General features: G+C 45.3%; 1 protein-coding gene across 2 annotated transcripts in view; it reads left to right on the top strand.

Annotated features, from left to right (window-relative positions):
- Positions 1 to 328: 328 nt before the first annotated feature.
- The window catches only part of LOC130577954 (A disintegrin and metalloproteinase with thrombospondin motifs 2-like), a 169,797-nt gene continuing 156,611 nt past the window's right edge, over positions 329 to 13,514 (top strand). Inside the window, exons 1-2 of one of the 2 annotated variants that reach the window (XM_057373663.1) lie at positions 329 to 644; positions 1,605 to 1,966. In XM_057373663.1, the coding sequence (XP_057229646.1) occupies positions 557 to 644; positions 1,605 to 1,966 (450 nt within the window). In that variant the 5' untranslated portion in view covers positions 329 to 556. The remainder of the gene's footprint in view (positions 645 to 1,604; positions 1,967 to 13,514) is intronic. The other variant, XM_057373661.1, reaches the window with a different exon arrangement.

Raw genomic sequence — 13,514 nt, 5'->3', positions numbered from 1 at the left:
TGGATGCGCAGCCGGGACGGCGCAGCCCGCAGGGCTCGGTGCCGGAACGCTGCCCCATGCCCGGGTGCTCCCGAGCCGGGCGCGGGGCGTTTCTTTTCGCCTCCGCACGCGTTCCGCCAACTCCCGTGGCCGCCGGCGGGCCCGTCCCGGAGCGGGGCGCGGCGCGGGGCGGGCGGTGCCGGCCGAGGCTGCCCGGGGCCCGGCGGGGGCGGTGCGGGGGCTGCCCGGCGGGGCGGGCGGTCCCGTCCCCGCTGCCCGCGGCCCGTCCCCGCTCCCCGCGGCCCGGCTGCGCCGTGTGGCAGCGCCTCTGTCAATCAGCCTGACTTCACTCCGCACGCCCTGTGCTTCCAGTACTATACCCCCGCCGCCTCCTGGTGTCTCTGCTTCGCTGCGAGCCGGGAGCGCGGCCGCCACTGCCGCTGCGGCTGCGGCTGGGCGAATGCGCGGGCGGCGGGGCGCGGGGCAGCGCTGAGCGGCGCGGAGCAGCGCGGAGCGGGGCTCTCCCCTGGCCCGCCCCGGCTGCGGGCAGCCCGGGCCCCGGGCCGGGGCCGCCGCGATGGACCCTCCCGCGGGCATCGCCTGCGTCCTGCTCTGCTGCGCGCTCGCCCTGCCCGCCGGCGCCCTGCGGCGCCCCGGGGACAGAGGTAGGTCTCCGCCGGGACGCCTTCGGGGCTGCTCGCCCTGCCCCGCCGCCGCCGGCCGGTGCCCGCAGCCCGCCCGTCCCAAGTGGCGGCTCGTCGCCCCGCGGCTTTCGGCTCCCCTTGAACTTCTTCTGCGGCTACTTTTGCCGGGTTTCCAGTTGTTTCCTGCAAGAGGCAGGCGGGGACGGGGASCGGGGCAGCCGCGCCGCCGGCGGGGAAGGGACGCGGGAGCGCCCGGCAGTGACAGCGCTGCGCCGGTGCCCGCAGCCCCGCGCCTCCCGCTGCCTGCCCCGCGGAGCGGGCSAGCCCCGGCGGACAGGGCGCGGTGCCTGGAGTTCCCCGTGCGGGATGAAACACATGGCAGCTCGTCTGCCTCCTCCTCCTCCTCCTGCCCGGGCCATCGCCTCCGTCCAAAACTCCCGGGGTTCCCGCTGAGACCGCTCCCGATCGCTGCCCGTGGCGTTCCCATCACCGCCCGCCTCAAACCCGCCGCACCGGGGGTAGTTTGAGGGACGTGCGTTTACCTTGCGGGCTTGCCACCTGCAAACCCAGCCCCTACCCCTGCCCGTGCGAGCAGTCCCGAAGTGAATCAACATCGTCTCTTCAACGCTGACCACCCGGGAACCGCCAAAGTCCCCGAGGCGCCCCGGTCACTGAGCGGCTGTGCAGGGGTGCGGGGTCCCGGCTGGCGGGCAAAGGGAGGCGGGACCCCGCTGCAGGGGCGAGAGTGCGGGGTCCTGGCGGGGTGGGGAGGCTCACGCTGGTATTTTGGGGCGGAAAAGGCAAGTTTGAGTGAACTCTGCATACTTCATGCAGGTGAACCAAGTGCCTGCACAGAGTGCAGTGTCCATCTGCCTTATGTAAGTGTCTGTTGTGCTAATGAATAATGGAATAAAAATCCCGCGGCATCAGGATRTGTTTAGTTCTAGTATCTCTGTCCTCTGTTGTTTTCTCCCTGTAAAGATTCAATCCTGAGGAATATAGAGGAGTACAGCCTTGTCATCCCCACCAGCACCGATTCCGAGGGCAGGTTCCTATCCCACTTGGTGTCTGGACCGCCAAAAGCACGCTTCAGGAGAGCTGCGGAGGACTTGCAACATGAAGCAGCAAATGAGCAAATATTTTACAATGTCACTGTTTTTGGAAGAGAGTTTCACTTCAGGTTGCGGCCAAACTCCAGGCTCGTGGCCCCTGGAGCAACAGTTGAGTGGCAGGAGGACTCTGAGGAGACTCRTATCGAACCTCTCTATGGGAATTGCCTCTATGTTGGGGATATCACTGATCTGCCAAACGCTTCAGTCGCTATCAGCAATTGCGATGGGCTGGTAAGTTACTTTTGTTATTATATCAAAGATAATKATATTAATTTCCTCCAGTCTTTAAATATAAAATGTGTGGACTGTCAGAAACTCACACCTCGTATGGTAACTGTGAATGCAAATTAACTAATGTTCCCTTGTGTGGGAATAGCTGCGCTGCACCAGGCGCTGCCGTACAGACAGTGGCACTAGAAGTTTAAGCACATGCTCTGAGGTAGCTACTCTGGAGCAGAGCAGCTGAAATCAGCATTTATGTTGGTTCGTGGTAAAGTTTCTTGAGGGGTCTGATGCTCTAAAACAGATGGTTAAGTGGCAAGTTCTCAGCATCCTCTTCCATTTCTCACTTCCAGCTTGCAAGGGTAAATGTTAGGAAGAGTTAATCCCAAATAATGGGCTGGACTACCCTGGAAACAAATTTGATAGGTAAAATATGGTCTTGCCCTGGAAAATTTTAATTTATTCRGAGTCTGTTTTCTTGGATATTTCACTTGGTGAGTTTCATTGCCTAATCAAGTGATTGATGAAAAGTTGCAGAAGACTCTGAGCTTTATGAGCAAAACAGCCCCCTGTGTTCCATTTGTCAAAGCTGTGTGTTTTAAAACTGGCTGCAGCTTTCTGCTCTGGAGTGCATGTTCAGCACTCAGATTATTATTGTTTGTCCCTGACATCCTAAACTGTCACACTATCACAACACTAATTATTGCACAGCAATTATTTAGTGAGAAAAGCACTATATTTTTTTATGATGAGCAGGTTATCCAGCCTGTATTTCCTTACTATAGCCTTTAGGGTTTGTAAGTTTGAGATTGCTTAATTGTAATGCATAACRAGCCAGTAGGAGTCAGTTGTATTTCTATTTATTTAGTCATAGGAAGTTGTTCGTTTGCTGTGCCAAGAACATGACATGTATGGAGATAGTATGTTGGCTATCTGAGAATGGAAGGGAATCAAATACTTTTCCCTTTAGTCTTTCCTTTCCTGTGGTTTCTCCTAGCCATGTGCATTCCTGTTTTGAGAAGCAGGTTTTAATGTTGCAGTTGTTTGATGTGGACAGCTGGCTGAGGGTAAGAGAAGCACCAGGACTGAGCAGAGAGAGCCATTCAGAGAGCAGAGTGTGAGCCTGCACTTCTGCCTCGGGGGGGAAGCAAAAGTTCTGTGCTCTCCCTATATCCAGCCCAGATCATTTAGTGTAAGGCAAATTCACTTGCTCAAGATTTACTTGCTCTTTACTTTTAGAACTGGGGCAGAGCCAAAATTCTTCTTCTTTGTTCATCTGTGCTGAAAGGGGGAGGAAGATCCTGTTGATGGCTACTCCTTGCCTTGTGCTCTTCTCCTCAGCACAGGTGTTGACTGTAAGAGGGGGAGCTTGTTCCTTCTTCCTTCCAGTGTTTGCCTGAGTGTGGGCACCTTACATTTAGAAAAAAAGAGTTATGATAAAATAGAACAGGCGTTAAAGCCAAAGTATGGATGAGACTCTAAAGGTCCAAGGCCTCATGTAGCATGTAAAAATGACAAAAAATGAGAATGGTTTATAAAATGAAAATGTAAATGAAAAGCATTTATAAATTACTACTCTTYTCACATTTGTAACTTCTCAAATGCAAAGCAGTGAAGCCAGGCCTCAGTTCAATAATAAATGCACTCCTAAATGACAAAGGAATTGTAGTTTTCAACCAGTATGCCCAACCCATGTGCCTCCCTGTTCCAGTGCCTTTCATTAGAAGAAGCTGGAGAGTTGGTCTCTGGGGCGGGAGGTTCTGCATTCTAATTGGATGGTTTTCACATGGAATTACAACTTCTGTGGTTCTGCTAATACATTTGGAAATGGATTCCTACTTCCTCCAGGGTGTATGCATATGGTAGATGTTGCAGGGCACAGACATGTGTTCTTTTTGCCCAGGTCACTGTGGCCTTTGTGCAGGAAGCATTGCCTCAATAMCTTTAGGCTGAAAAGATTTGCCTGAGATTGTGCAGTAAATCTGTTCTGGAACAGCAAATTGAACTCCAGTCCCTTGGGTACCATGTTCCATCTCTACCCTTTCCCTCCATCTCAGTTTCTTTCTTTCTCGTGGGGTGAGAGTACAAAACAGRTTATCAATAGAATTACACCAACTCCAAGAAATTATACCAATGTTTCTCCAAAAGCCACTGTTCCTTGGACAGAAATAATAAGCAAATAACCACAGAAGTTAATACTGCCTGTAACTGTCTCTCCCTTTAGCTTTTTATTYCTTGTTTTTGCAAGGAGCATTGAAGAGTCCTTGGAGCAATGTGCTGCCAGCAAGACATACTTAGAAACCATGGGGCTGTATGCTTTTCTTGGGTTTATTGACATTTTGGATGTGAATAATGGCATGGACAGGGCTATTCTTGACTGTTTTTCTATGTGCATTTTGTACTTCACACCTAGTTTTCTTCAGTGGGCCCAAGTATTTCCACCGCCTTTTTAGGTTACTCTGGAGATGGGGATGGTSGAGCTTCCTTGCAACTGAGTTGTCAACTGAAAAATGTTGGAATTTTATGTTATAAACTTGATTCATTTAATTCCTAATATTTATTTTGGAAATGCTTGCTTTTGAAGCTGGTTTGACATTTGTCTGTGCTTCCCATGGTCGTCCATCTTTTGCATCAGCCACCAGGGCTGAAACAGTACGGAAATGTCCTACTTTGATCTTTACATTGCAAACTTTTCTTGACTGAATCTGATTTAAGTCGGCAAATGCATCTGCCATCTTGCCAATTTCTGATGTTATTTCCTTTGAACATCCCTTTTGGTTTGCACTGTACTGCCAACTATGTCTTATTTTCCACTTATTGTCTGAGAAGAGTCTGGCTGGTGGAATTGGTGTTGCCAAATGAGAAGYTGTTGGAAGGGATTTACATGAAAAGGCAGATCTGTGAGGGGACTGTTGAACTGTGCTATAAATGATGAAGATTTGCTATCCTGCCTGAGGAGATAACATCAGTGTGGGTACTCATGGTTTTCTGTATCAGAAGTCAATGACAAAATCTATTGACCTAAAAATCAGATCTGAGGCACATGAAGAGAACTTCTGAAGTGTGCAATCTGAGTGCGTTGTCAGAGCTGAAGTGAGTCWTTAAAAATCATGGGAAAGTTGAAGCTAATCAATAGTTTTTTTAACAGTTCTCTGAATTATGAATGTGATTTTTTTTCCATATTAAAAAAAATAGTACTGTGAAAAATTTCCCACTACAGATAAAAACACTGTGGACAACTCGTTATCATCTTGGTTGGCCTGATRGCATTCAAACTAATTCTAATTCTTCTGAGGGAGCAGAACAAGCATGGTCAGCTCTGTGGCCTGCAGGCTGTGGTGGAAGATGTTGTGCTTTGAGTGTGTTCTTGGTCCTTGGCCAGAGTCTCACCTGTGGATGCAGCTGGAGGATGAGGGAGCTGGCTGTCCTCTCCAAGGGTTGTGAAGGAGAAATGGTTGGAGACTGAAAAAAATGGCATAAAACAACAAAAAATTAGGATTATGCTAATCCTTCCAGATTTTTGCCTGAACTATAGGAATGCTGTTTCTTTGCCCCAGCAGATGAACCTGCTGTTGCAGAAGAACTCTTTATGCATCTAGATATTTGATAAATACTTCTGCAGTGCTTGAGGCAGATGTGCCAAAAATGTCTTCTTTGGGCTGACAGGATAGGAATATTTAGTTGTGGAAATTCAGAGGCATAAACTCCCTCTCCTCATGACATTTGTAGTTTGTCTCCTCATGACATTTGTAGTTTGTGAGCTAGAATGTGTACTTAAACAGGAGAAACGCAATACCAACACCACATCTGAAGTGGATAATGAGCACAGGATTAACTTGGGCTGCAGTGCAGAGTCAGTGGTACTGACAGGACTGTGAAGACTGAGGATCAACATCTACATCATCAACTTCATGAGGAACAATCAGTGTGATCTGATTGCATYCACTGAAGCAAAGGAAGGGACTTCAGTTTCAGTAACACATCATGATGTCCTAGTTTGGCTCCATTAGTACAATCCTCTTCCTTTTTTAAAGTTAAAAGATCAGCTGTCCAAAAATTTCACAGTATTGTCATTAATATAGGAAGTTATTAGAAGCAGATTTATAGAAACTGAGATTTTCAAGCCATCTATGGTTGGTTGTTTTCCCAATGAGCTGTGGGCACTCCATGGCTGGGGGCACCAAACCACAGACACCTCACAAGATCAGAAGGCTTCTTTCTTCTCATGTGATGAACTAGGCAGGGTTTGCTCTACAACATTTCAGTTTTCCTGTGCTCTGTGCTAACCCTCCCAAACTGTTTGAGAGCAGCCTGCTGCCTGGCTGGCTGCTTGCCCAGATGCTGTTTCTTCTAGAAATGTTTGGGACACCAGCAGTGCTTTTTCAACTCAAGCCCAAGGCTAGAATATCTGTTGCCCAGGGCTGACCTGGGTGGGTTTGTGGTGATCCATTTCCCTTTCCCAACCAGTCATGATTCTCAGAAACTGGCTGGTCCTTTGGCTGCTGTCAGTACAAGTGCACATCTGTCAGCTGTCCCAAGACTTTGTTTTGTATTATTTGTATGATGAGTATTTTCTTTCCTGTTTTAAATCAGAGAACAGAACTTTTCCCTCAGTTTTTATTTCACAGGGTTGTATTAATATAATCTAATTTGTAAATTGCTAATGTAGAATCTCAGGTTCAGATCCAGTCCATGGTGTTTCCCAAGAGCAACTCCAGCTACCCATGTGAAATACCCACCTTTCTCTTTCCTGGAGGAACATTTCTCCCCTCCCTCCTGCCACTTCCCTACATTCCTAAAGACCTTTGAACACCTTGTGAAGTCTGGCCTTTTATGTATAGTTCTTCTTCACTTTGAGCATGAAGTCAGTGAGTTTTRAGGTTATATTCTGTACACCTTCCTGGCAGAGGTGCTTTCTTGGAACTGCCCTTAGAGTTGAAGGTGAATCCAACTCACCTTAGGTGAAGCATGTAATTTACCTGGATAAGAGGGTRAAGGAGCTGCTCACAAGGAATATGCCAGGAGAAGGCAGACATGCTTATATAACTGTGTTATTTTTCCTTTTAGACATCCAWCTCCTGCTTTCATATGGATTTACAATTTAGTCGTGTTTCTTTTTGATCTGGTTTTTGGATTACACTGGTTTGTGAAGTAGCAAAAAAGCAGAGCGCAAGGTAGCACAATATTATCTTCAAAGTCTGGTCAGGTCTARTTCCTGATAGTTAAAACAGATGCCTGCCACAAATAATTCCAGTAATTCCTTTTCTGAATGCTAAATTTTTAACATTTACATTATGATTGGGTTGCATCCGTTTTAAGGAGATCAAAATTTGGCATATATAATCTCTCTTCATTTGGAAGCATTTTCTCATTAAATTAAACCAAAATCAGACCACAGTTGCCATCTGGCTTGGGTTTTTGTTTTTTTTTTCTTTCAATTTTTTATGTAATGGCAAAACTCACTGTGGGCTTTTATACTTTTTTTGGTAAGTAGAACTGTAATACAGTGGCAGAAGAAGTGCAAATAATTTCTGTGACAGAGCATAGAACAAAATGTAAAAGCCATTCTCATTAAGGAAATAGCAGTGCTTCCTCTGCAGATGATCAGTGGGATCACCATTAACCCTTTCTCAAGGCAGTTTGAATTCAGCTGGGTTTCCACATGTGCAATCCAAGCATGTGAATTCATGTATGTGAATTSTAGGACAGCCAGAGCCTGACTGCAATCCACACCTACACACATCAATTGAAAGATCTGTGCTGCCTGACACAGCAATGGAGCTGTTTTGATRCCCAGCACTCCAGCATGTCCATGTTTTCACAGGACAGACTTTGATTTGTAACCCATTCTCTGGGTTTCTGCTGTTCATTTTCCCCAGCCAACACAATCCTAGTTGGACAGTCCCTTCTGCTGTGTAAATTTCACAGGCTTTCCCTTTTAAAAGTTACAGTGTGAAACACAAAGAGCGTAAACACTATGATTCAGCCTCTGACTGGAGTAAATTATCCTCTGCTGTCCTTAAAAGAGACTCTGTCATCAGTAAATACTTTTTATTTTTTTTTCTTTGCATCTTCTGTGCATGGATCAYCTCACCTACATTTTATCTGAGAGCAGAGCAAGTAATTTCCTACATCATACAGGTGGACACCATCTGGACAGAGTATCCTCAGGCAGTCAAAACTGGTATCTTTGTGGTATGTCGTAGGCATTTGATAAAATGTAAGTATTTCTTTATGTCCTGTGTGACCTTGTGTTGCATTGTCCTCATTGCTGTGGTGTCTCAGCTGTGCTATACTCTTTGRCCACACAAAAACTCATTTTCCAACCAGAATATTAAACTGTATGTTCAAGGGAAGGTGCCCAGTGGCCCCTTCTGCTTCCCATCTTGAAAGATCCAAATATAGGAACTAATTTGGATAAGGTCATAATTAATTTCTAGGGTAAGCAGAGCATCTATTTTGAGAAGTCTGTCCTTTCTCAGCTTCCAAAGGTGTGTCCCTCAGAAAGTTCTGTTATCTCCCTCACCTGCCAGCTCCCAGTTTCCTCCTGATATGGGGAGGGTATTCCCTGAGACTCCAAGCCTCCTGCAGATGGCAAGGCATTTCCACATTTCCAGTGAGTTACATGTTTACTTTTTGCTGCAGAAGGTTAAAAATACTTTTTTTTGATCAACCAGAATCCCAGCTGTWGCGTGGAGCAGGACCTTTTCTCCAGGACCTTTTCTCCAGAGATCACCGGCAGTGTTTTATTCGACCTACTTCTGAGTACTTTTTATTTATGGTGRCTGTTGCTTTGTAAGCAGGTCATGCCATTACTTAATGGCACACTAGGACATTTCTCATACTGGGTCTGATTAAAGCAGAGCTGGGGAGCAGGTCTTGAGTGTCTTGTAGGGGGTTGCACAACCTTGCTCTGATGTGCACGCCCTCCTTTTCGGATCACCTTGTCCCTTTATTGCTTTCTTTCTTCCAAAGTTTCAGTAAGTTCTCTAACACATCACATCTGGTTCCTTCAGCCCCTTTATCTGAGTGTGTTTTAAATTCATCTTTGTTTGCAGAGTCTTGACACAGCAGGTTCCCGGKTTTAATAGTCTGCAAATGAAAGGCCCACATTTCACACGCTATTTTCAGCACTGTTCTATTAAACTGTAACGTTGAAAAGAAGAGTGTCCCCTTCAAGTGCAGAAGAGCACGTTGCTTCCTCATATCTAAATCACAGCTTGTGTTATAGATCTTCTGAGTTATTCCCAGGTCTCAAAACGTCTGGTACTTTCCTCAGATCTGGAGCTCTTGGAGTTGTAARCGTGAATCTCAGAATTAATGTTTCTGCTTTTTCTTCTAAGTAGCTGTTTTCTGTTTAAAGGAAGTGTTTTAAAGTAAGAGTTTCCCTCAAGGAAAAGACAGCAATGCCAGTTCTCTTTCTTGAAGTCCCAAAAATCACCAAGCCAGTGAAAACCATCCCAAGTAAGTTGTTTTGAAGGTGTCATTTTTCAGGGCAGATGAGTTTCTCTTTACACCTTGTGTGTTTGTGTTTTGTGGAAGAGTTTGTGCTCTGGTGTGGGTTCTGTGGGCTGGCTGCCCCCCAAGTGGGGGAGGTTCATTTACTGAACATGGTGACTTCAGTGTCATTTTATCCTCTCTAATCCCACAGACACAACCTACCCTCACCACTAATTTATATATTTGCTTTATTTTTCTTTCCCCTTCATGCCCCTTGTAGGACTGATCAGTATCTACTGATCTGTTTGTTTTCCAAATCTTTGCATTGCTGAAATTGAAGTCCCATTTGTGCAACATGCTGTTACTTTTTGGTCTTGGTATCCTAACTGTGTCCAATTTTTCATTGTTACCTTCAAGTTTATATTTTTAAAAATTACTTTTAAATTGGTTTATGTAAAATTTAGTATTTTGCCCCATTTCTGCTGCATTTGTGAGCTTTATCCTCAAATAAAGGCATACAATTCTTCACTTGTGAAGCTCTCTGTAGAGAATTCAAAGGTTGAAATTGCCCAGCCTCCCTGGTACTTTCTGACTCCTGCACCTACAAAGTACACTGTCACCACTTTTCTYTTGATGTGGTGAGCTATAAATACAGCTACTTTAACTTCTTTCCTACTGTCATTCCCTTTAACTTTTCCTGTAGTTGCCACCTCTGTTTGAATTTCATTATATGGGCAGACTGTTTTTTCCCAGCATTTAACCTCTAGCCTGGTRGGCCTCAAGGGACAAATTACAATCTGTTTTCCAATGAAATTAAGTGTGAAGCCTACTAATCCTGTAATGAGAAAGTCAGTGGACATCGCTGGTGTATGTGGATAAGAAGAGCTCCTTTTACCTGTGACTAGATACAGCTAATTTATGCATTTAAGTTATTTCTCTTCACTAACTTTGTTGGCTTTAGGTTGCTGTTATTGCCCTTTAATAAGGGTGAACCATTCCTACAGCTTCTTGGGGCAAGAAAGCTGGAAGGAAATACCTGGCATGTGGTGAACATATAAACTGCTTTTTGAACTCCATAAAATCAAAGAATCTACCTGAGGTAGCACAGAGCCACACCTTGATGCAGGCCCTGAGTCTTTAAGCCTTTATTTATTAATCTGTTTTCTGATTTACTATCACTGTAAGAATAATGAAGTGGATGTGTTGGAGAAGAACCTGCATGGCTAATGAACAGGCTGGCTAATGAGCAGGCTGGCTAATGAGCAGGCTGGCTAATTAACAGGTTGGCCAGCAGCTCTTTTACCCCATCACTTACAGCACAGACAGGGAGCAGTCCATGAAATGGCAGGGGGATTGAATTTTGTGAATGATACAGCAGATTTCTACAGGAGCCCTGAGTGCAGATCTCTCATTCTGCTGCTGTGCCTGATTCCCAAGTTTGTGGGCAGTCCCTCTTTCACATCTGCCTCCCCACTCAGTGCCCTGGGGGCTGCTGGGCTGCAGCAGCAGCTTCCAGAATGTCCAGTGGAGCTCTGGACACTCAGTCCCTTCAGACAAACCCACCCAAAGGCACCTTCACATCACCCAGATATTGGGCACTGTGGATTCAGGGCTACTCTTGCACGATTTAGTCTGTGGGAGGGATTTCTCTTTCAAGTTGTGTTTCTGAACATGTGTTTTTTTGGCAAGGTTTAATGAGTATTGTAGAGTATAGAAWAGAAAAAGTCAAAATAATACATCGAATCCAACAGGAAAGAAAGGCTTACTTTCTTGGGAGTAGAACTATTTCAAGAACTAAGCATAGTAATAAACCATTCACATTTTAATTCAAATACAGAATATGATAGAAAGGAAGAGGAGAAAGCATAGAGTTTACTCCAATCACTTGCTAAATTTTTAGATTGGATATTAGGAAAACCTTCTTCACCAGAAGGGCTGTCAAGCCTTGGAGCAGGCTGCCCAGGGAAGTACAGATGTGACACCTGGGGACATGGTTTGGTGGAGGGCTTGACAGTGCTGTGTTAACAGCTGGATTTAAAGATCTTCCAAGYCTTTTCCAACCTAAATGATTCTGTGATCCTGATTCCTCTGMTCCTTCCCCCATTTGCAAAAGGCAGAACTAACACCAGTACCTGCCCTAAGCAGCAGCACCTTGCATTTCTCCAGTGAAGTGTGTGAGTCCAAGGCTGGCACAGGGGCCGGTGCCCATGGCCATTGCCTCACCCAAAGGGCAATTCCTGTTCCCAGGACAGAGCCCACAGTTTGGAAAGAGCCTGCAGAAAACACAGAGATTAACCAAGGGTAGGTGGCAGCACAGGCTGTGSTTACTGTTTTAATAGTGGTTTATTTGTTTTAAATCATGGCTTTTGGGTAAATCACATTCACCCAACTCATACGCAGAAGGACACACTCCTTCATTTTCCAGAGTGTTAAAATTGCAAGGCTTTTCTCTTCCTCCAAGCAGAGAAGATGTGGAAGGAATGTGAGAGATGTTGTTTGGAAAGCATTCTGCAAACCAGAATGTATTTAAGGAACAGTCTTTGAGCAATAAATCACTACCTGATGATGAAGTCAGCTGAGCTGGGCCAAGAGTCTTTCACGTGCCAAYGCTCTCTCACATGACAGGAGTTGTGCTAGAAGCTGACAGGCTTTGAAGCCTGCAAGGTTGAAAATGTCTGAAAATTTTGTATACCTAAAGTAACAGCTAGATAAAATGATGTCTTTCAGACTTCAAAACACTCTCTGTAGAACRCTGTGAACTGTCATAAGGTTGCAATCTTTTACCTGCCGGGAACAACAAAAAAAACCCTACCCCAAAACTAAGAAGCAGAAATTTTAGGCCCCTTCTGTTCAATGCACTAAGGACCTTGGGGATAAAGACATTTCAGAGATGAATTTGGATTGATTTCAGGTTTATAACCAAGCTTGAAATCAGAGTTTTCTWATAGTTTTARGTTTCATTGTAAAAATGGCAAATCCACTATTCATCAGTAAGCCAAAATATTTAATTTCCAAATAAGTACTAAGAGGTGTCTGTCAACATTAAATTTGTTTGCAAAGTTACAGCTCATTAAGACTGACATAAGCAGCAAGTGTAAAAATGGGATTAATCAAAGGATGATTTAATACTCTGAAAGAAGAATATGAAACTCAGTCTGGGTAAGTAATAGACAGGCAAAGAAAGACAAGACAATTTACAAGATGTTTTGAATTAATTTAAACTCCTCAGTAGGAAAGTGTAATGAATTTCTGTGAAAATAAAGTGCTTAGTTCACTGCAATCAAATTAGGGCCAACAATAATCATACGCATCCTATAAAATAGAATAAAAATGCTAAACCTATGATAATAATCATAAAACCTATGATATACTTGTATATAACCTATAATACAAGTATAATCTTGTAGGGAATCACACAGGAAAAAATCCAGATCTCTGTCAATGTTTGGGCCATGATCCAGCATCATTTTGCATAGGGGCCATGGAGGTCCCACAGCAAGTAGCTGATCTTTGGGTCTGTTCCAAAGCTGCTGAGGTGAATGTGTTTAGTTTCACCAGCTCCTTTTAGTTTTGTGTGGACAGGTTGATTAGCAGAGTATTTGGGACAAAAAGCAGGCCATGGAGTATTTCCATCATAACCTTGTCCTTCACCTTGTGCTCCCTCCCCAGTGCAGAGGTGCTGGGAGGGGGGTGAGGGCAGGAGGCTCCAGTGCAGCTTTTCCCATGGCTGTTTATCTCCCATGTGCTGGATGGAACAGGACAGAACTGTGAGCTGCTGAACCTGAAATAGCTCTGCTAAACCTTCTTCCCCTTCTGCCTCACACCACATCCCCACCACAGGAGAGGTGATGCATTAAGTAAGGGGGAGGGATGAGGAGAAACCCTCTGGTCTGTGCCAGGAGGATGAGGCAATTCCAGCTGCCTTGAATTTGCAGCCTCATTCTGTCTGCTTTTCTGTCTCCATTTTCCTGTGAAGATGAGGCCAGAAAGGACAGAGATTTTCCTACTTTCTGAGACTGTCCTTTTTGCTTCTGCACTGCTGAGGGCGTGGTGATGGGAAGAGCTTTCTCTGCCTAAGATGTTAGCTTTGACCTCAATAAAACTAGCATCACTTGCA

This window comes from Malurus melanocephalus, unplaced genomic scaffold (genome assembly GCF_030028575.1).
Source record: "Malurus melanocephalus ecotype Western Australia unplaced genomic scaffold, MMel_1.1 scaffold_205, whole genome shotgun sequence".
NCBI lineage: Eukaryota > Metazoa > Chordata > Aves > Passeriformes > Maluridae > Malurus > Malurus melanocephalus.
This window is presented reverse-complemented; position numbering and strand designations above follow the sequence as displayed.